At 35.0% G+C, this 20,883-nt stretch overlaps 6 protein-coding genes and 1 pseudogene across 8 annotated transcripts; 2 read left to right on the top strand and 5 right to left on the bottom strand.

Annotated features, from left to right (window-relative positions):
* Positions 1–577: 577 nt before the first annotated feature.
* LOC120173648 (O-methyltransferase MdmC-like) lies at positions 578–2,769 on the bottom strand. The gene is made up of 9 exons (XM_039180743.1): positions 2,485–2,769; positions 2,355–2,408; positions 2,158–2,241; positions 1,637–1,762; positions 1,433–1,500; positions 1,253–1,322; positions 1,091–1,156; positions 948–1,025; positions 578–859 (listed from the first exon to the last, which is right to left on the bottom strand). The coding sequence occupies exons 1-9, from the start codon at positions 2,755–2,757 to the stop codon at positions 818–820; spliced, it is 861 nt and encodes a 286-aa protein (XP_039036674.1). The 5' UTR covers positions 2,758–2,769; the 3' UTR covers positions 578–817.
* A 521-nt stretch (positions 2,770–3,290) lies between these two features.
* Positions 3,291–4,599, bottom strand: LOC120173643 (annotated as a pseudogene).
* Positions 4,600–5,684: 1,085 nt separating this feature from the next.
* Positions 5,685–6,699, top strand: LOC120173646. The gene is made up of 5 exons (XM_039180741.1): positions 5,685–5,769; positions 5,864–5,936; positions 6,028–6,177; positions 6,268–6,341; positions 6,442–6,699. Exons 2-5 carry the CDS (start codon positions 5,889–5,891, stop codon positions 6,575–6,577), a joined length of 408 nt encoding a protein of 135 aa, XP_039036672.1. The 5' UTR covers positions 5,685–5,769; positions 5,864–5,888; the 3' UTR covers positions 6,578–6,699.
* Positions 6,700–8,227: 1,528 nt separating this feature from the next.
* On the bottom strand, positions 8,228–9,209 carry LOC120173645 (germin-like protein subfamily 2 member 4). The gene is made up of 3 exons (XM_039180740.1): positions 9,018–9,209; positions 8,397–8,952; positions 8,228–8,348 (listed from the first exon to the last, which is right to left on the bottom strand). The coding sequence occupies exons 1-2, from the start codon at positions 9,124–9,126 to the stop codon at positions 8,405–8,407; spliced, it is 657 nt and encodes a 218-aa protein (XP_039036671.1). The 5' UTR covers positions 9,127–9,209; the 3' UTR covers positions 8,228–8,348; positions 8,397–8,404.
* Positions 9,210–13,517: 4,308 nt separating this feature from the next.
* Positions 13,518–14,850, bottom strand: LOC120173644. 3 transcript variants are annotated; one of them, XM_039180739.1, is made up of 4 exons: positions 14,822–14,850; positions 14,119–14,789; positions 13,990–14,075; positions 13,518–13,903 (listed from the first exon to the last, which is right to left on the bottom strand). In XM_039180739.1, exons 2-4 carry the CDS (start codon positions 14,744–14,746, stop codon positions 13,883–13,885), a joined length of 735 nt encoding a protein of 244 aa, XP_039036670.1. In that variant the 5' UTR covers positions 14,747–14,789; positions 14,822–14,850; the 3' UTR covers positions 13,518–13,882. The 3 variants fall into 3 exon arrangements, with proteins under 3 accessions (XP_039036670.1, XP_039036668.1, XP_039036669.1); XM_039180737.1 differs by having other exon boundaries at positions 13,990–14,789; XM_039180738.1 differs by lacking the exon at positions 13,518–13,903 and having other exon boundaries at positions 13,938–14,075.
* A 634-nt stretch (positions 14,851–15,484) lies between these two features.
* On the top strand, positions 15,485–17,103 carry LOC120173726. Its single transcript, XM_039180808.1, has 4 exons — positions 15,485–15,509; positions 16,349–16,498; positions 16,604–16,801; positions 16,871–17,103. Exons 1-4 carry the CDS (start codon positions 15,485–15,487, stop codon positions 17,101–17,103), a joined length of 606 nt encoding a protein of 201 aa, XP_039036739.1.
* A 1,846-nt stretch (positions 17,104–18,949) lies between these two features.
* Positions 18,950–20,831, bottom strand: LOC120173727 (derlin-2.2-like). Its single transcript, XM_039180809.1, has 6 exons — positions 20,660–20,831; positions 20,207–20,306; positions 19,558–19,772; positions 19,373–19,456; positions 19,030–19,067; positions 18,950–18,986 (listed from the first exon to the last, which is right to left on the bottom strand). The coding sequence occupies exons 1-6, from the start codon at positions 20,756–20,758 to the stop codon at positions 18,950–18,952; spliced, it is 573 nt and encodes a 190-aa protein (XP_039036740.1). The 5' UTR covers positions 20,759–20,831.
* Between the last annotated feature and the right edge of the window lie 52 nt (positions 20,832–20,883).

The raw sequence follows: 20,883 nt of genomic DNA on the forward strand, positions 1-20,883 counted from the left end.
GGTACTTGAAGTGCATGTAATGCTGGGTGCGACCAGTAATGGTGAGTGTAATTATGCGACTCACATGGAAACTGGAATCCACAGCCGGAGGAATATGAAAAATATCGTTATTGGAACATCTTCTCCGGTATCCAACTCAGAACATCACATAAATCAAGTAGAGGTGAATAGATTTAGACTCGGTTAAAAAAATAATTTTTTATTCAATTTGATTCGACTCATGGTTGACATGAGAGACTGTACTCATATCAGGGGCAGGTCCGCAACCCCTGCCGGCAGTGATGTTCCAGCACTACGTGATGTTGCTAATCGCAATCCATTGGCTGCCTTGTTTGAGTTGTTGCTACCGTGGGTTAATTATGGAGGTCCAGAAGATGGCACGGTAGACGAAAACCAAGTTAATGAGTCAAGGCAGTGAAGATCAATGAGCTACAATGTATCAAAAAGATTGCTGAAAACTTACAGCTAAATAATCCAGTTTTGAATAATGTCTCTGACACACGTATATTAGATTAATGTGTAGAAGTAGTTTTCTTTTCTTTTCGAGTTGCGTTTACAAAATTTATGTGGAGATCTAAGCCAAACTCTGTCAATTTGTGGCTGATATTTTAAGCATCTGAATCAACCTCGAGAGGAGTTGCTGATGGTCGCAGCCGTTTTAAATCAACCCACTTCTCACCTGTCAACTAAACTAAAAGTGTAATCTGAAAAGCATGAGTGAATTTTCAGAGAATGACAGAATGGAGATATCAGCTGTGAATCTATGCTTTTGATCTTCAAGAACCCCACGTGTCAAGTTGTATGAGTTGGGATTAGATCATTGTATTCGGCAGATTGTCATTCCATCTCCTATAGGCACCTAATGTTCCAAAAGGCACAACATTATGGAAGAACTGAATATTTCCATAGAGAAATTGATAAAAGTGCATAGTAATGCAAGTACTTACCATACTGATGCTTACTCGCTTGTCCGCCATTAGGTTTTGATTGAAATTCTGAATGCTGATAGTCTTTGCATCATTTACCTGTTACAAGGAAAAGCTATGCGAAGATACTTCATCTGAATAAGAACAATAGGCAAACAATTTACCAATGGGTCAGCAACTTTGCCATGCCAAAGGACATTATCAATCACAATTACTCCCCCAACTCTAACCTGTAAACACAACAACTATAACCTAAATTTTCCAGGCAAAGAAATGATAGTATTTAACAAAACAATCATATGTTTGAGATTCTAGTTTGGTATTACCTGCTGCAATAGCAGTTCAAAATATTCTTGATTCATCCTCTTCTCAGCATCAAAAAATGCAAAATCATAGCTGCTTTAGAGATGCAATGCATGAGTTATAGTTGGTCACATGATGCACTCTATCAAGAAAATGCAATGCACGCAAAAGGATGGGGAACAATATTCGTCACTGCAACTCACCTGCAAGTCTCACCGTTAGAAATCATAGATTTCAAGACATCTGCAGCTAGTCCATGTTTCACGCTTTCCTAACACCAAAAAACAACATAATTCTACATAAGATACCATCGAAACAAGTCTGATTAATGCAAACACTTCAGGCAATTAAAATACTAATACCGCTTCGAATAGGAAAGATATTTTATTACATGAAAAGTTAGTTACCTTGTGCGAAACATCGGCTAGTTCGTAATACCTTTTTGCAACCTCAAGGGATCTAGCATCCCTTTCACAGGCAACTAAACAGCCTGATACTGGTAAAGCCAATGCAACAGCCAATGATGAGTATCCCTAAAGAAAAAGCCAATGCGGATTCTCTTTACCAAACTCAAAATCTAACTTAAAAAAGGGGAATAGTTCCAACTTCCAAAACTTTAATGCTATATTTGAGAGCATGAATTTGAAAATTTGGATTTGGATTTCATTTGCTATATAAATTGTAAAAATAAAATGCATATATTATAATAATATAGCTGGATTTCAATACCATATATATTGTAAAAGTATAAAAACAAATTAATCAAATTCATAAATACGAATCCATGAATTGGATAAATAATTATGAATGTATCACTTGTAGGTGTTTTATCACTCAATTTACACTACTTCATATCTAAATCCAAATTTTGAAATTCAAGTTTCCAAAGATTAGATCGATGTCAAAAGGAATCAGAGCATAGACTTACTGTGTAAACACCAAGTTCAATACATCTTTCAGCCCCGAGAATCTGTACTAGCATTGCTAGTAACTGTGCTTGATCGGGAGACACCTTTTAAAATGTAAAATAAATTCTTATAAAAAAAATGTAAAATAAATAAATAAATCACATTTTTTTGTTGTATAAAAAAAGAGAAAATGAAACTATGGTTGATCATTTGGTACCTGCATTTGACTGCCGCGCATACTAGCGGTTTCTTCCCGCAACTGCCAGATAATCTGAACACAGTAAACGTAAAAATTATGGCGAAATGGAGTTCTTTGAAAAAAGGTGGAATTTTGTTTTCAGAAGTACCGGAGGTTCGCGAACATTGGCGAGGATATAATCGCAGAGGTGAGGAGTGCTGCTGATGACTTGCTTGTTGCCGTATTTCTCATCGTCTGTTACGATGAAAGGAGCAGCATCTGATGAAAGCGAGCAATTCTTCATGGGATTGCTCAACTTTATGAGTCTGGATTTGGCAGCGTGTGAAGATAACGAATGGAATCGTTGTGGTCTACTTTGATAAACTATGGCGCGTTGACAAGCCGAGGCTGAGCAGCGAATAATAGCAAAGATGGAGGCCATTTGGGGAAGAGAAAAAAGGGATCGGGAAGTTTTCGGATTATTGCTGCGCTTTTTGTCATGGGCATGGATCGGGTCTTGTTATCCCATTTGGTCACTCAATTATTATTGAGTTTCTGTTTTGATCACCAAACGTTTTTTTTGACAAATTAGTCACTAGCATTACTTTATACTCTAAAATGGTCACCACGTCCCAAAATTATCAGAAGTGATGACATGACCTAATATAATAATAATTATAATCTTAAAATTTATATATTCTATTGATTTAGTTCTAATTTAAAAATAATTTAATAAATTTAATCTTTAATATTTACAAATTATTTCAATTTGATTCTCATTTTAATTCTAAATAATTCAATAAAGTTGTTTTACTGTCACTTATTAATAATTATTTATTCAGTCAGATAATTTGATTATTTACTTTCTGGCTTTAAACTTTAATCAACGTAATTCTTTTGTAACATTTCATATCATTCATAAAACTTGGGGGAAATTTTACAATAATGTAGGCAACGTTCACATAATTCGACAATCGTTCCATCATTTTGGTAAATCAAGTGAGAGACGATAGCTTCCGAGACTGCTCAATGATGCAAGCAGTTGAAGGGCATTGTTGCAAAACAACCTGATGGTCATCGGCGGTCATATCCATTCCCAGGGTCAAGAGTTGCCAAAACAGCCCACCAGCACAAGATTCCCCACTGCTAGCACTGTTGTAGATAGCAGTGTAAATCCGTTGGAAATACTCGTCTCTCTTCTCTAAGCTGTAGCCTGCCAACTTAGAATCCCTGCCAAACTCCCCTATGAGAAGCGGGTTTTTAACTACTGCATTGCACTCTAAAATGTGGGCTTCGATCCATTTGTCAACAAAAGCAAGCTGGCCCTCGTCGTTTGAGTTCGTCGGTGCCGGTAACCGCAGATTAGTTAAAAATGAAAAATTGGGTTTGAATTTATCGGATGGATTTTCGAGTTAAGATCATAATTGACAGATACTAGAGATGTTACAACTGCTCGGGGTAGATATGAATGGTTGCAAAATCGATCTCAGTGATTAGATCATTGGAAATGAAATCAGTCCCCGTTGGATTATTATTTGGATTGTATTGTTTCTTCGCTGGCATTGATTCTCCATAAAATCCTTCAAGTCTTATTTCCAGTAAATGATGATTGTCGATGGACTTGGCATGTGCAGCCATTTCTTTTATCCAGTTCTGTAAATATAGTAAGCCAGAACGAAACAAAATTCAGCCGAAAGTGGGAATATATCAGATTTTTTCGACAAAGTACCTTAACATGATTCTTGTAGAATTCTTTGACAAACGGGTTTGTGAAAAACTCATCTTCATTGCTAAGGTTCTGACCACATCGGTTTGCCCAGTGAACATACTTAGGTTTTCCTCCGAAGTCTTTGAAGTTATTCACCAAACTCAGAATCAAGTGAATTCTGAACTTCTTCGCTTCTGCAACAACTAAGTCCAGTCTGGAGAGGCCTGTAATCAGTACCATCGTTAAAAGCCCAAGCTCTTGCGATGTTCATGCCATACTTGGAGGCTTCTCGGAACGTGTCCGTAACCTTGTCTCTCGTAGAAGGATCGGCGGCCAGCACCATCATCTAATAAGCATTGAAGCCGTTCAAGTAAAACGGCTTTCCGTTGACTACGAAGTTGGTTAATCCTCTTGTTTGAACGAAGCTGCCTTCGCTTGTTTCGGCCTGGGGATGGCAGTTTCCATGGCGGAAGGTCGCCGACGTTAGGATTAACAGGACGAAGAAAGGGAACCAACGATTTCCCTTCATGTTAGTCATCAACGAAACACAAATGCTACAAAATATAGTGATTATTTCAGGTTTTATATTTCTAATAGAACCAAAAGGACAAGGAGGAGTAGAACGTATGGACTAAAGCAAACGGAAGTTTATTGTAGGTTGAGGAACGGTCGCTCGGTTTAAATATGCATAAAATCTCATTACTTTTAAAAAAAATTATTGTGTAATATCAATCACGAGTTAGTATAACAAGACGAGTTGTTATGTTTTATTCGATTTAATTTTTATTTACGTTAATTAAAGTCAAATAAAAAATAATATTTAATATAAATAATCGAAATTGTAACTTATCTTACCAATTACAAGTTAGTATAATGAAATAATGTGTTAGATTTTCTGTCGTTTTATTTGTAATTATATTATTAGAGTTATGTGGTTAAGATTTTTTTTATTGAATTAGAGATCATTAAAAATAAATTCACTTAAAATAAATTTTAAAATGGGGATATGTGATAACAAACATATGGAGTATAAGAAACTCAGTTTACATAACACATTAGAGAAATTTATGTAAACAAGAAATTATTTTATTTGATGTAAGTTGATTAAACCTTAAATCACATTTAGATGCAAATTTTATTTTTTGACATAGTGAATTTTCTTCGTCTTATGTTCGTCCCAAAAAAATTACGTTAAATCTTGATGTTTTTTATTTTACAATTATTTTATATTGATTATTATCATCTTAAATTATTATAGATATTAACTTTTAAATTCGATCCAAGCATTCACTCTCCTCGTAAAAACCATAATATATACAATCTCATACAATAAACGTTAATCTTTCTATGAATTCATTGAGTGATTTTAGTGGTAAAAAGAAATATTATTCTTCCTAGAGGACTTGGACTCGAGCAACTACATCTGTGTAAGGTATGAATACATTATTGATAGACTAAGAATTATTTTTACAAGTACAATATTATAATTACTCTAGTCTATTAAAAAACATTAATTTTATAAAAATTTCAACAAAAAATTAATTATTTATAAACAAGTATTCGACCAGCCGTTCACCTAATTTTTGGACCTAAATGACCCATTTCATTCCTGTCCACCATATAAATATACGGAGAAAATAAGGAAAAAATTCGCGCGCATTCCTCGATCCAATTTTGAAAATCGAGGCTTTCTCCGCTAAGCACCTCCTCAAATTTCAAATTCGAATTCGCTCTCCCTTCTCTGTGGTAAGAATTATTTTTCGTGATCGATTCTATAATTTTTAGAAAGCGACGAACATTTTTTCAATCAATGTTTACTTTTCTCTTTGGTTTCATGAAGAGAGATATCAAGTTTTAAAGATAAGATGGAAAGTGGAGCAAATGAAGCTTCTAAGAAACGCATGAAACCAAATGTAAAAGCTTCCTTCATTTCTCCTTTTGTTTTATTTATCTTTATTTTCCTTTTCCAATCAAATTGATATTTGATTGTGTTGTAAACATTAGGTGGAAGAGAAAGAAGAAGATCAAGTAAGCAATGGAACTGGTATGGAAATAACAGTTCACGAACAATCCGAGGCAAACATCAATGGATCTGAAGAAATGGAACTCAATATCTCTCACATTCTTGAAAAGATTGAGCGCTTTACTCAACTGGTAACAATAATTTAATCACTGTTTTTTTCTTCAATATTGCTGCTATTCATAATAACTTCAATTAATTCTTTTTTATATATTTTCATGGAGGTTTCTGAGCTGTTAGAATCTGGAAAGACGATGTTCAGGGAATTGAGTGACGAATTTGAAGAGCGGCTAATTACGTAAGATTCTCCCTCTATTATTTATGAAATCGAAATCGAAAACTGGAGGAGAAACTTCTTTTTTAAAAAAGTTTGTTTTAATGAATTTTGTTTGTTGAAGGATACATAAAGAACAAATGGAGAAATGGCAGGACGAGGTCAAGGAGCTGAGATTGATAGATGCATCAAATGAAGAGGCAAGTGCTCTGTTGAACAATGCTCGTATTTTACTTCAGAATCCCCTTTTCGAATCTTGAAAGATAAATTCTCATATGGTATTCAATTCCAACTAGCTTTTTCTTTCCATGGAGGAAGTGAAGAGAGATTTGTCAATGGTAGTAATTAGTTTCAAGCAATTTGAATTCTTTTGATTCTAAAATTGTGATGTAAATTGGCTTCAAACATTCTGAATCCTCAGTTACCAGTTTGGCTAATGGAATTATAATTTGCAAAAAATGATTGGCTAAAGGAAACAGTTTGAATCCTTTGAAGGAGCTGTTTGTTGGGTAGTTTACTCGTGCATTGAGCTCTCAGCAAAGATACGAAAATCGGATCCATTATCCATATAATCGTTGATCTTTGATATGTTCATTGCTCTTTTCACTGTGAAGTAGACAATTATCTTCCCTTCAAGCCATGACTTGTTTAGTTATCCATATATCATTAAACAATAACAAAATACCGTTTTCAACACCATTCTAATTGAAGAACGTGAAACCATGTGTCATGTGTGAGCAATTGAATTGATTTGAATGTGGCATCACCCATGTGCAATATAGGTGTAAACCATTAAAGCAAACTATGTTATATATTTATATGTATGGGTAGGAACAATCTGTGCTATAGGGTTCCAATAAATAAACAATCTGCAGCTAACATGGCTTCTCCTCTCTTCCATTGCTTTAAATACATCATCATTGTTTATGAATATGATTTCCGCTTGTAAGTAAAAGATAATCTGCATTTTTCTTTTTATTTTAGGAGTTGACTTTGATTTTCCAATGTCAGTTGCAGAATCTCCTTTCAATTTGTTGTTAAAGTTCATTTCCTTTTTTTTTATTCTATTTGATTTAGGCCTATTTTTAGTTTTGGTGAAAACTATCTTCTAGAATCATTGTTAACGAAACTTTAGTTTTAGTAATTTTCTAATTCATTTATTGTCAAGATGTTTAATTGACATTTATCTATTAAATTACTAATTCAAAGAAACGAAATGGAAGTTCTTACTTATTGGTAACTATGACAAACTTTTGGGAATTATGAAAATGACAGGGCTAATTTTATAATGATTTCATATTATAGTGTAAGCTACTTGATATGTTTGGGTGGCTGTTTTAATTAGTGGACACATTCTGAGTGGTGCGTATATCAGTATGGAATATTGCAGTCGTTTTCAGTGTCTGCTCCTGTGTTGGCGGAATGTAGTGTCTGCTGTATTCTGTTTTGTTTGGTACTACGTCTTCTGGAGAGCTGGGTATGCCTGTGCCTGTGCCTGCTGCTATTGTAGTTGAGTGTTTGGAATAAGGAGTCAGGGTCTGCTGATGTTTTCTAAGGAAGGGTATGTGATGTTGTTTTTCTTTGGTTTTGGGTGGATTGTATTTTCAACGTATTGTGTAGTGTTTGAGTTTAACAGTTGTGGTATGTATTCTATGATACGAACATGGATACTCTTTTTCCTCCACTTAGGTTTAGGGAGGTTTTTTAACGAGGTCCATGTTTGTGTCCGATTTTGTATTTGACTCGATTCTTAAATACAAAATCGACATCTTTCAAAAAAAAATTAATGGGAAAAACCCAGTTGTCATTGTTAAAAAAATAAATAAAAATATGGGAAAACCCCATCATCTTTGTTTGAGTGAAGCTAATCATACCCAACCACCAAAACAACTAATAATATTATTATGTTGAACCCTTCAAAACATACTCCAGATGAATTCAAATGATAACATGGCCATTTGCTTGCAACAGAATTAACTTATTTTTTTTTTGCAATTAAATTACATCACTCAATCCCAAACAAACAGAACATTGTTAAGTACAAAACAGTATTATTACATCAACCCATAGGTTTTTTCTCCTCTGTTTTAACTCTTCTTAGGGGCAAGCCTGCTCTTGATCTGGTCGACTTCCCGGGTGCTAATTTGGAAAGCCTTGGTCAACACATTATCAGGCACTGCCGGTGTAGAAGCAAACAAGGTAGCGGCAATGGCCTGGGTTCCAGGCAACTGGCTATTGAATGCGGCAATTACCGATGCCGGCTGGTGACCGTTGTTCTTCTGGAAATGAACCAAACCCTTGGGGAACACAAAAACGTCACCCTTTTTAATAGATTTGGAGTACAACTTGTTGGCTGTGGTGATGAACCCTACATCCAATTCACCTTCTAGAACAAAGATGGTTTCAGTGGCACGCGGATGAGTGTGGGGTGGGTTAAGTCCACCAGGTAGATAGTCAATGCGAGTAAGTGAAACTCCAAGAGTGTTCAGCCCCGGGATTTGCATGACATTGGCTCCGGTCACCACCGAGCCCACGGTATTGTTGATGACTGCAGGTTTAGCGAGACCGCTAAAGAAAAAATCGGCTTCGGTTACGGCTGCATCGTTCTTGCATGCAAATCCATTCACCTTGACTCCTACAAGTAAACATATTAGGGAATTATTTGTTTAAGATCAGAGTTTTTGACTTTGTTTTAGTTACCTGCAGATACGTTGGCCACGCAGATATCCTGGAGAAGATCGGGATCAGATTTAGCAACGCTGGAGAGGGCAACAACGACGACGAAATATGCCAAGAATTTGGCGGCCATGGAGATTTAACAATGAAGAGAAGCAAAAGGTTTAATTATAGATTTCAGAGAAAAAATAAAGTACTTGTCTGATTGTTGGATGAGAAAGGGAGCTATCCTGTTTACTTTATATATACATATGGAGAAAATGGGTAATCGGGTATGAACCGGTGGAATAAATTATAAATATATGATAAAGTTTTTCTAAAATGGGGATTAATAGAGCTTAAAAGTAAAGAAATTTATTTAGCTTGCAGATATATTTTGAAAAAAAAAGGTAAAATTCTGTCATTAGTTCTAATACTTTGTGTAAGTTGCAAATTTAGTCCTTACACTCTTATTTGATTATTGTCAATAAAATTATTTAAATTGGAGAGTAGAAAAAAAATTTATAATTTATGTTTAATACGTGAACTAATAGCAATATTTGACTTAGTAGATTTAAATAGTGACTAAAATTTAAAATTTGAAAATGTATAGCGATTAAAGATGATATCATTGGAATACAAAAACAAAATTCACAACTTATTAATAGTGCAGGGACTGATAGTATAATTTGACAGAAAAAATTATTTCAGCAACCAATTTTGACCCTATTTAAATATTGATTACCGATCGGTGGACAATATGTAACCAAGAAGAAACCCTTTAAAATAATTTGTAAGGCAATATCCATTTGGTGCAAGAAAAGTATTGGACTTGTGGAAAGTACATCATCAATGACCAAATGAGCTGATAATTTAAAGAGAGAATATTGGAATCAAAAGAAAATATTGTAAATATGTACTTAAAAATTGTAAATATTAGATTTTTATTTTCTCCTTGTGAGGGTATTAATTAATTATCCACCAGTTCTAACTGGCTCATATGTCAGAACAGAAATGATAGTTGGATATTGAACGTGTAGTTTACCCTTAAAACATTTTGTCAAGGGAAAGCGATTCCCCAGGGTAGGGAAATGGTACGTATTACCGATACTTACGGTGTGTTTGGTTCACAGAATGTAAGATTATCAGTGGAAAAAAATATTATCAGGGAATAGGATTACTGGGAATGTTGTATTTTGTATTTGGTTGGTTTAGCAGGAATGTAAGATTACCGTGTTTGGTTAAAGGAATAAAAGATTATTTGAATGTATATTTAACCAAATTGTCCTTATTATATATTTGTTTTTTTAACAAATTGGAAAATATTTATATATTTTCTTTAAAAAATTTAAATTCATAAAATTTATATAATTTTTTTTACAAAATTGAAAATATAAAAAGGTTTTATGAAATGATAAAATTTTATTTTAACCCCTGAACTTCATATAAAATTTTAATTATAGATTTTTTTTGTAAATCTAAAATAGTTTAAGGATAAATTTGTAATTTAATATTCGTAGAATTTTTATTATTCAATGACATAATAAAGATATTTTTGAAAGAAATTTTTTAAGGGCATTTTAGTCCAAAACGCCGGTAATCCAACAATATCTAAGGAAATGGAGGTAATGAGATTCTCGGTAATATACCCAAAAAAATCCACTATTGGTAATGTAAGATTACCGGAAATGACATCCTCAATCAAACACACCCTTAGGGTTTATCTTTTATAGTCTCAAACTTTGTTATTTATTCTCCAACATCCTCCTTTAACGACAAATTGTCCTTACATTAAAGGTTTAATAAAGCTTTAAACCATATTTATTTGATATTTATAAATAAATAAATTGAAATGGGACGGATGACATTGCAGGGGCTGTTGAACAGGTCCCATCCAGTAGAAGCTTACATTTTAAAAGATCGTTACCGGTTGGTTCATGCAGCATTTCATTATAGTTGTGGTTATTGACACGCTTTAGATAAAGTGGTTATCTGCATCTTCCTGGCTTTAATGCAAAGTTGAAGTAATATATGCTCTTCCTCTTTTTCAAAAAATCCGACCATCTCGAAAGTTAATAGCAGAGATCGATGCAGACATGCCCGATGCCGATGCCGATGCCGCGAATATGATTGTCCGAAAAACGGAAAACTAGTGTGTAGTTGCTTAATAACTACCCCTTCCTTGAAAACCATTTACTGTTGAGGCAATTTGAAATTGTGACAAAAAAAGAACAAAAGAAGAAGAAGAAATCATCCAGAATACCTCCAATGAAACATCATCGTGATATTTACGCCGATCTCCATGAGGTATGTCGAGCAACTCATGAAAATCCATTCCTGCAACAAAATCCCATCACTAAAATGTACAAAACAACACTTTGAGTCTATTCATGGTTTTCACAAATTGCATTGTATATCAACCGTTTTCCGAGTGGGAAGAAGAAAATCATGGAACGCTTCAAGCCAAGAAATATGACAAGGTCGCAGTTTTGCAGTTGGTTTCACAAGAAACTGCCATTGATTATGCGGCTACATCTATCCAGAAGACTACAACCTTAACTAACATAAGATATGATGAAAGGATAGCATAGTCGATAATCTTACCAACAACGAGGTATTGAGCAGGATCACCGTCAGGAATATTTTCCATGAACCATGTGACATGGGCAACAACCTCTTCATTGCTGAAATACTCGTAAAGCCCATCGGATGATAACACATAGAATTGGTCACTTGAGTAGAGTAGATGGTGAACAACAGAGGGGATGCAGCTAAGATAAGGAGCATTCCCCACATAATCAATTTGAAACATCTCCAGTAGAGCTTCATTACAAGTTGGTTGCACCCGATAAGTGAAATGAACAAGGAACCAAATTATTTCAACATCAATTCAATCAGATAGGCCTTCATAAACATGGCAGCCAACAAATCCCAAGAAAAACAAAGGCACTACCAAGCATGATCCATGTTCGACTCACTGAAAAATTGGTCCCCAAAATGTTCTATAACAGGAAACTACTATACTAGAACCTAAATGTTCGTCATTAACCGACATCACGAAACCTTCAGGCCTAAAATACCGAAAGAAATGCTCTCTGTGACCAAATAATATATGATACAGCACGTTATTTTTGCATATAAAACTCAAGATGGGAGCAAGAAGCAAAAGAATGATGAAGGAATTGTGTCAGGTTGTAATTATTTTACTCATAATCATCGTAGTTTCTATAATTTTTTTTCTGTTCTACTAGTTATTCAAATCTCAAATGAGAAAGAAAATCTCAAAGTTACAGATGCCAGCTCAACCAACCTTCTTCATGAAACCAGCGCCAAAAGCTCTAGTGACTTTCAACTGCCCCTTCACCCTATCATTTGAAATGGCTTTGTCATCATCAGGATGCTCTGCTTTTATTCTTAAGATTTCCTGCCAATAGACAGTCATGGACAGGTAATTATTCCCCAAATGGCATCTGAATTCACTTATCGTTTAAAAACTATAAAACTGATGACAAATAATCAATCGACTGTTTATCTTAGTTATTCAAATTGACTACAGTCACGGGTGTAGTCCACTTGGCAACAGAACGATAACAAGTCCACTAAAGGAAGATACATCCACCATGTGAGTAAAAGACCCACCATTTTTTCAGCTGAACAACTTACAGTACCTAGCCAGCATGCTCTTTTAACATAAAATGTTCCTAGCCAGCATGCTCTTTTAACATGAAATGTATCAAGTAAAAATCAAATTATCAAACAAGTGGCAGAAAAATAAAGGTGTTGAAGTGATCCTATATTATATTGATGATTTGATTTTATCAATTGTTTACAATCTATATGACCATATACAAAATGCATAAAAATTTGTACACTTCAATCACTCTAGATTCAAACGCCACATCCAACAATAATCTCCCTGCATGTTTGTTATGAAAAGAAGATTTTCACAATTTACAAAGGCATGAAGATGATGAATATCATCCACAGTCCAAAATATAATAAATTCAGTATCTGTAAATGTAATCTTGAGCTTGTCAGTAAACAGTAGCAAACCTCTTCAATTATAATGCAGCAAATGATGAGGTACTTTCAAATGATGCAGCAGGCTCTTGGACATGAATAGCAAACATCGCACTTTGATTACCATTCGCACTGACAGAAGCACCGAAAACTGTCCTAAATGTGGTTTCTGGAAAAATCTTATTCATTCTTTGTAGTCCTGAAGGTTCCTCGATGGTATCATTTCTAAATGACCCACTCGAAGTCTCGGAATCGAGAGTACTCGAATCAACAGTATACCTCGGTATGGTTTTAAGCTTGTCAAATTCCAATTTGGTTTTCGATGTCTACTCTACTTTTTATATTTGATGTTTTCTCATGCTCTTATGTCTGATTAAACTTATACTCACCTGTAGATAAAACTGATCAAATGTAAGTCATTTAGAGAGAACAACATTCTCTTTACCACTAGAATTGTTCCTTGGATTGTACTTTCAAATGCAAATTTCTGGAAAACACTGTTGAAAGAAATTTGAATCCGTATACTATACTCGAAACTTCCCAAATCAAGATTCAAGATTCAGAACTTAAAACGAATCAGAAAATAATACATGAAACTGCTCGAGCAAGTGTAATTTAAAGCCTGCCATCTATCTCCATATTCTACCCTGTTATTTACAACCCTAAAACCATACACAAGTAATCAGGAAAGGTACATGAATCTCTCTAATGCCAACTCCAACCGAAGTATACCAAATTCATTCCACCAAAAGGATTTCGATGGAGAAAAAAGAAGCAAAACTGAGAACTAAAAACAATAGTCAATGATAGTTGAGAGTAGAATTGACAGCTTCAATGCCTGGACGTGGATGCAAGTGCCACTGCTTGTGCCCACACCTTAAGCCGAGCCTTCACATCTCTCGGGTGATCACCTACACGGCAAACAATCCCACATCAGATGAACTGAAATATGCAAATTAAAGCCGAATCAGATAAGAAGACAATGGTTTTTACTAACCAGGGCTAGATATACGCCAGTTTGCAATGGGGGAATTGCCACCACTACTGGTATTATCAAAAGTGGAACCTGACAGCGAAACACGACCGGGCATCTCGAACATCCGCTCATGTTCCAACTCGAACCCAAGATCCCGACACGCCTTCACTTCCTCCAAGTCCATACACAACGACCTGTTCCCACCTTTAGGCCTTGTAATAACCACGACACCTCCCCCTTCACTCTCCCCACTGAAACTCCCACTGTAATTGCTATAGCCCGCCATTAAATCACCATCTTTCTTTTTGCTCTCACTTTTACCACCACTTACCTCCGCCCATTTCTCCCTTGTGACCCTCCTCTTCCTCGGGTTCTTGCCCCGACCGCTCCGTCCTTTTAGCCTCCCCAAACCACCTTTTTGAGATTCGTTTTCACTGGCGTAATCTTTCACCACCATCAGTATCCCGGTTCTGTTCCTCCTACGAGGCGGCGTGGCGGGAAGCGAGTAACAGCTAGGTTCTTGGTCGGAGTCCGATGACAACTCGAGAAACTTCTTTGCGGAGAAATCTCCGTCCACGTCTGCATCAAAGCTTTCGATCGACAATCTCGACATGTCATTCGACATCCCCATATGATCATCATCATCATCATAATCATCCCCATCATTAGTGTACATGGAAAGCCTGGACAAGTTATGTGGATGAAACCCAACATCAAGATCATCGTACTCATCGTCTTGCAAAGAAGAAACAACCGTCATACTTTCATCTGATGCCATTTTTTCTTTTCTCTGCAACGAAAGAAATCAAAGAAAGTGAAGAAGGTAAAGCGTTCTTCAATTGGCGTTTAAGCTTTTTGTGAATCAGTTTTTGTTTTTCATTTCATGATGAAAGCTCTCTGCTTCAACCACACAATTTATACTTGCAAAATGGCACTATAATGCTCATATTTTACTCACTAAATGACCTTTTTAATATTAAAAAAATGAATTTTGGCCCCAAAAAGAAAACTTAACTGAAAATGATGTCCACGCGGCAACGCTGAGAGAAATGACGTATAGAATCAGCTGAAGAGGAGAGTGTCCCACACCACTCAGTTTAGAACACGTAGCTTCGGACGACATCCTTAGCTGCTGCTAAGATTGTTCGATCCGTTGCCGAGTCACGACTCACCAGCAACTAGAATCAAACAAAGATCGCGACTTGCCCGCACGATTTCCCAACACCTGGGCCGGCTTCGAAATCAATGTACTGTTTTTGTTTCTTCTGGTTAATTTATTATTTCACTCGTGAATCATATCTATTTTTATTTTAATACTTCAATTTTGTTATTTTAACAAATAATCTATAAGTTTTCTTATTTTAGAAAAAGAAAACCCACATATAATTAAAAATATTTTATTTAATGTGTCCCATTTTCTATACCATTTTAGATAAATTGAGACATGTTATATTCCCTATTTTTGAGGTATTAATTTGGAACAATAAATTTCCCTCGATTTAAATATGATCTCGTAATGAATAATTCTATTATAACTCAAAGTATGCTTTTGACCACATATTATACTTGCAGCTATTAATCATCAATATAAAAATCAATAGGTGTAATATTTTGACGAAAATAATCACTTTATTTGTGAACGTTTAATGTATTAGTAAGTTAGACTCGTTATAATTCTAATATTATTTGTCATTAGACATTGATTCTCTTCTAATTTATCTCCTAAAATTAAATTTATATATTTCCCATGTCCTATTAAATTTGTCTTTTATTGATCTTTTTTATTTTGTTAATTTTTTTAACTTTTACTCACTATTATTTAAAATTTATTATTGATAAAATATAAAAAAGATATATTTTAAAAACATTAAATCAACTTGTTTTTGAATATATATTTTATAAAATTTAAATATGTAAAAATAATTGTGGTCAAAATTTAAAAAATTTAACTTTTAAAAAGACAACAAATGACAAATATAGTAGAATGAAAGGGAGTAGCATATAATTAAATTTTCTCTCTTGTAAGAAATATAAAAGGGCTAAGGGACTTTTCTTTCTTTCTTCCTTTCTCTCTTCCAATCAATTGATTCGCTACTATCTTTAGTCTATCAAATCACCATAGATTATTATTTCACTCGTTAATCGTCAATCAAATTTAAATATTTTAATTAATAAAATAAAATTTAAAAAAAAAGTAAGTATTAAAGTTAAAAAAAACTGGTGAAAGGATATGGAAAAAAATCAATATCCCCAAGATGTTCTTTGAAGATAGACCTACAAAAGGCCTTTGACACTCTCCATTGGGGCTTGATTTCAACAATCCTAAATGCTCTACAACTACCAAAAACCTTCATTGACTGGATTGAAACTTGTTTCTCAGGTGCAAGATATTCCATCTCCTTCAACGGAAGCCTGATTGGATACTTCAAGGGTAAAAGAGGAATAAGGCAAGGCAACCCGCTATCCCGTTTCTTATTCGTCCTCTCAATGAACGTGTTATCCAGAATTCTTAATTTGGCTGCTGCGAGAGGTATGTTTGGCTATCACCCTAAATGTAAGAAGATAGGTCTCACTCACTTAATGTTTGCAGATGATCTTCTTATATTTTGCAAAGAAAATATGGAATCAATTGTAGGGGTCACTATTGTGTTAGACAATTTCTATGAAATGTCCGGCCTTAAGCTTAATGCGGCCAAATGCGAATTATACGTTGCTGGTATCTCTACTAATATCCTGGGATCCATTACCAAAATTACGGGGTTCAAACAAGGATGCCTACCTGTGAGATACCTAGGGGTCCCTTTGGTCACTAGGAAACTCTCTGAAAAGGATTGTACTGTCCTCATTGATAATATTAAGTCCATGCTTTATCATTAGCCATGAAAACTCTTGTCTTATGCAGGTAGACTCGAACTTATAAGAGCTGTCTTGTTCAGTGTTGCTAACTTCTGGTGCAGGCAACTATTTGTACCTCAATCTATTATTAAAAAGATCGAGCAATTGTGTTCTCGATTTTTCTGGAAAAGTTCAGACAAAGCATCAACTGGAGCTAGAGTAAGCTGGGCAACGATTTGTCACTCGAAATCTGAAGGAGGGCTTTGTTTAAAGGACATAAAAACGTGGAATAAGGTGTGAATGATTCAACTCATTAGAAGTATCCTAGCGGGTGAAGGCTCATTGTGGGTTGCTTGGCTCCAAAACTATGCCCTATACGATTTTGGTACATTGACAGTGGAACAAATACCAACTGGGGCTTCAGAAAATTACTTAAACTAAGGAGAGAATCAAACGTTGTTTTCTCAACCGGAGCAACTAAAATTTGTACAATTTGGGAAGAGCTTAAGGTAAAGAAATACAAAGTTCCTTGGCATAATCTGATATGGTTTCCTCTCCACATTCCCAAACATAGCATGATCTCTTGGATGACTATCTTGGACAGACTTCCTACTAAAGACAGACTTCAACAAATGGGAATTATAACCGATGGTTTATGTGCCTTGTGTAAAAACTCACGGGAAACGAGAGATCACCTGTTCTTTGAATGTCCACTAGCAAGTTCTCTTTGGAAGGACATCCTACTACTAACCGGCTTGCGGAGATCTTCATTGTCTTGGGATAACCTACTGTACTGGGCATGTGGCAATTGGAAAGGTAAGTCCCTCCTAACAAATATTTTGAAGCTTGCATGGACTTCATTTATTTATTCTCTTTGGGAGGAAAGAAATAAAAGACTATTCCAAGGAAGCTCCAGAAAAGTTGATGAAATTCTTAAAGTTATTAACACTAGAGTAAAACTGTACATTTGCGGCGTTTTTATTACCTATAGCGGTGTTTTTAAGTGCCGCAAAAAACACATGCGGCGCTATAACAAACGCCGCAAAAAGCGCCGTTGAAAATAGCGTCGCTAAAGTTCGCGGCGTTTGGTAACAAAAAAATGCCGCAATAGGTAACGATATATAGCGGCGTTTGTTGGAAAAACGCCGCAATAGGTGTTGATATTTAGCGGCGTTTTTCCAACAAACGCCGCAATAGGTGTTGATATTTAGCGGCGTTTTTCCCACAAATGCCGCAATAGGTGTTGAGATTTAGCGGCGTTTTTCCCACAAACGCCGCAATAAGTGTTGAGATTTAGTGGCGTTTTTCTACAAACGCCGCAATAGGTCTTGAGATTTAGCGGTGTTTTTCCCACAAACACCGTAAAAGATCTGGTATATAGCGGCGTTTTTTAGAACAAACGCCGCAAAAGGTCATATCTATAGCGGCGTTTTATGATACAAACGACGCTAATTACCTCTCTATAGCTAAAAGAAATTGATTTTGCAAATTAAAACTAATTTGCCAAATGTTGTTTTCCACTCTTTTATTACCGAAATTTAACCTGTAGCATTTTCCAATAAACTTGACATCCATAACAACAAACTTAAAATCCATAACAAGAAAAATGAAATCCATAATAATAAATCAAAGTTTACATTAACGTAAATATAATGTAGTTCAACATTATTAACTATAATAAACAATAATATCTAAGATATTTTGCTTCTAATCTTACACATTCTTCAAAACTCTTTGTCAAAATGAGGCGCTTAAATTCAAAGAGATAATCCAGTTTATATGGGAAAACAATGATGCAGAGCTAGTATCGTCCTGTCATTTCTTGCACATATATTTTGCTTCATGAGGTCTTACTCCAATTGGCATGCCACTTGAAAAGGCCCCATCCATGGCAATGCAAACCCGATCTCTAGTTTCATATCCAAATAAATCATCAATTTATATGAAAATCCATTATATCTTACGTTAAAAAAGTTAACAACACATTTCTGCATGGTCAGTCCCAGCAGTCAACAACTCTGTGGCATGGGCAACCATCATGATGATAAGCAAAATATAGAGATAGATCTTAATAATTGTGCAGAAACATCCAAGCTTGAATTTCATGATAACTTCTAACAGCTTATCGGACCACACATATTTTAAATCAATAGCACCCAGAAAAAGGCTCCAAAACTGCATTCCTAACAAACAGAAAGATATAAAGATGGAAATATGACAGCTTACCAAGGACCAAATCCTTTCAAGCATTCTGCTAAAACAACCTGAGAACAGACAAAAGCACAATCTAACTTATAGATAAGGAAGCAAAAAGAGAATTTAACGGAGATTGTAAATTAATATTTTTTCCTCATTTGTCACCTCAGTATTTTCCCCTAAAAGCTATACAAGGAAAAGAAGCAATTATACTTTGCAACTAGGCAAAGTATGACAAAACCAAAAAATGCAGAAAGACTAAAACTCTTACCCCATGAGAAATTCACCATAACCACTTTTTTGTTTTCTTTTTTGTTCGAAACTTGTAAGTTCATTGATATAGATGAAATATGCTCAAGATAAAAGCACTCACCCATGGCACGTAAGCTACCGTAAAGGTAAAAAGACCCAGAAAACTCATATGTATAAAAGGATTTTGCTTGCTCCACACATAAACCTACAAGTTGTGGTGAATAAGATGGCTTCCAAAATGGCTATCAGAAAACATAAACACTGAATAAACGTATTTTGAATGTAACCGAGCGCATATAGGCTTACCATCATGAATGTCAATGAATTGCTTAGAAATATGATTCTTGCAAATGATGCCGACAGATAAGGTATCATTTCGCCAATAAGCACAATGACAGTTAAGACAGAAGCTCCAAACAAGAGCATGTAAAGGAAATCTGTAGTCCTTCCCCTAAAAGTGTTCTCTTCAAGGAGTTTGCAGTATCGAGCAAGAAAGAACATGTGAAACATGAAATCCAAATCTGGCATATAAAGGGGTACCATGTTAAAGGTGCTAATCGATTTGAGATTACTATATTCAATCATAATCACATAGACATGTTCGGATAAGAATTACAAATCATAAAGATATTCAATGTCATTCATGGTGTAAACTCCAAAGAAAGTTAAAAAAAATGAAGGGTGATATAGAATTGATTTTAGTTCTTAAAGCCTAACTCCTTTCACTTCTATCGACACTGATTCTATTCAAGCTTTTAAAACAATAAGAATAGACAACTGCATTTCCATACTTTCACTAAAAAATGGAATCATAATAGAGTCGACTCTTATAGTTTCGGTAGGAGTATGTATATTTATTGAGCAAAAACATCCATGGCATTTTCATAATTTTGGTCCACCGCATAACAAACCAGAGATATCATAACATCCAGACATAAAATCACATGAAATTTACCCATCTTGCGGAAGTATAGGAAGTTAGTAACGAGGCGCCAGAATTGATAATGCTTAACCACAAGCGTAGGGTTCAAGTACAGATTATAAGGTGATATTATCTGCAAAGAAAATCAGATTAGCACAACAATGCAAACAAGTTCTAATTCTTATCAAAATCACGATGGGAATATAAATCATAAATTGCCTTTCATACAAAAAATGTTTCCTGCCCAAATTCCTAACTTTCTTGAAACATGAGTGAAAACCCATGGGTCAAATCCAATGTAAATCAATAAATTTCATTAAATTGAGACAAACACGGATCAAAACAACCTAAACTAACCACACCCATTTGCACATAAACATAAAAAAATGTGTCGAAATCATTGAAAATTGAAACTCAATAATCAAAATCATTGACCAGATTGAAAAATAAATAAATCCAGAAAAAAAAATGGAATAAGAGGCATACTTCGAGAGAGCAACCAATATTGATTACAACAGAAACTGTGAGATAAGAGCGGATGATGACCGGCATCTGCTTATACCATTCTTCAATGGCTTGAGCCATATTCTTTTAATTTTACAAAATAAAAGAGAGCTCATTTTCAAATTTCTATAACAATAAAAAAGAACAAAAACAATCGAAATGCAAACTCGATCAAATTGAAGGACTTGTACATATAGGGGTTAATG

The sequence above is a fragment of the Hibiscus syriacus genome, unplaced genomic scaffold (assembly GCF_006381635.1).
Source record: "Hibiscus syriacus cultivar Baekdansim isolate YM2019G1 unplaced genomic scaffold, ASM638163v2 tig00111983_pilon, whole genome shotgun sequence".
Classification (NCBI taxonomy): Eukaryota; Viridiplantae; Streptophyta; class Magnoliopsida; order Malvales; family Malvaceae; genus Hibiscus; species Hibiscus syriacus.

Excerpts from the sequence above, each read along its gene's own strand:
- LOC120173727 (XM_039180809.1), bottom strand. The coding sequence starts at position 20,758 with ATGGCTCAAGCCATTGAAGAATGGTATAAGCAGATGCCGGTCATCATC. Across the intron at positions 20,307-20,659 it reads ATATTGGTTGCTCTCTCGAA|ATAATATCACCTTATAATCT; the intron begins GTATGCCTCTTA and ends TTTTCTTTGCAG. Across the intron at positions 19,773-20,206 it reads CCTATACTTCCGCAAGATGG|ATTTGGATTTCATGTTTCAC; the intron begins GTAAATTTCATG and ends TTTATATGCCAG.
- LOC120173648 (XM_039180743.1), bottom strand. The coding sequence starts at position 2,757 with ATGGCCTCCATCTTTGCTATTATTCGCTGCTCAGCCTCGGCTTGTCAA. Across the intron at positions 2,242-2,354 it reads TGCGCGGCAGTCAAATGCAG|GTGTCTCCCGATCAAGCACA; the intron begins GTACCAAATGAT and ends ACATTTTAAAAG. Across the intron at positions 1,026-1,090 it reads GCAAAGTTGCTGACCCATTG|GTAAATGATGCAAAGACTAT; the intron begins GTAAATTGTTTG and ends TCCTTGTAACAG.
- LOC120173646 (XM_039180741.1), top strand. The coding sequence starts at position 5,889 with ATGGAAAGTGGAGCAAATGAAGCTTCTAAGAAACGCATGAAACCAAAT. Across the intron at positions 6,178-6,267 it reads TTGAGCGCTTTACTCAACTG|GTTTCTGAGCTGTTAGAATC; the intron begins GTAACAATAATT and ends ATTTTCATGGAG. Across the intron at positions 6,342-6,441 it reads TTTGAAGAGCGGCTAATTAC|GATACATAAAGAACAAATGG; the intron begins GTAAGATTCTCC and ends TGTTTGTTGAAG.
- LOC120173644 (XM_039180737.1), bottom strand. The coding sequence starts at position 14,746 with ATGGCATCAGATGAAAGTATGACGGTTGTTTCTTCTTTGCAAGACGAT. Across the intron at positions 13,904-13,989 it reads CTGGCGTATATCTAGCCCTG|GTGATCACCCGAGAGATGTG; the intron begins GTTAGTAAAAAC and ends TTTGCCGTGTAG.
- LOC120173645 (XM_039180740.1), bottom strand. The coding sequence starts at position 9,126 with ATGGCCGCCAAATTCTTGGCATATTTCGTCGTCGTTGTTGCCCTCTCC. Across the intron at positions 8,953-9,017 it reads CGTGGCCAACGTATCTGCAG|GAGTCAAGGTGAATGGATTT; the intron begins GTAACTAAAACA and ends GTTTACTTGTAG.
- LOC120173726 (XM_039180808.1), top strand. The coding sequence starts at position 15,485 with ATGAATAATTCTATTATAACTCAAA. Across the intron at positions 15,510-16,348 it reads TAATTCTATTATAACTCAAA|GTGCAAGATATTCCATCTCC; the intron begins GTATGCTTTTGA and ends CTTGTTTCTCAG. Across the intron at positions 16,802-16,870 it reads GAAACTCTCTGAAAAGGATT|GTAGACTCGAACTTATAAGA; the intron begins GTACTGTCCTCA and ends TGTCTTATGCAG.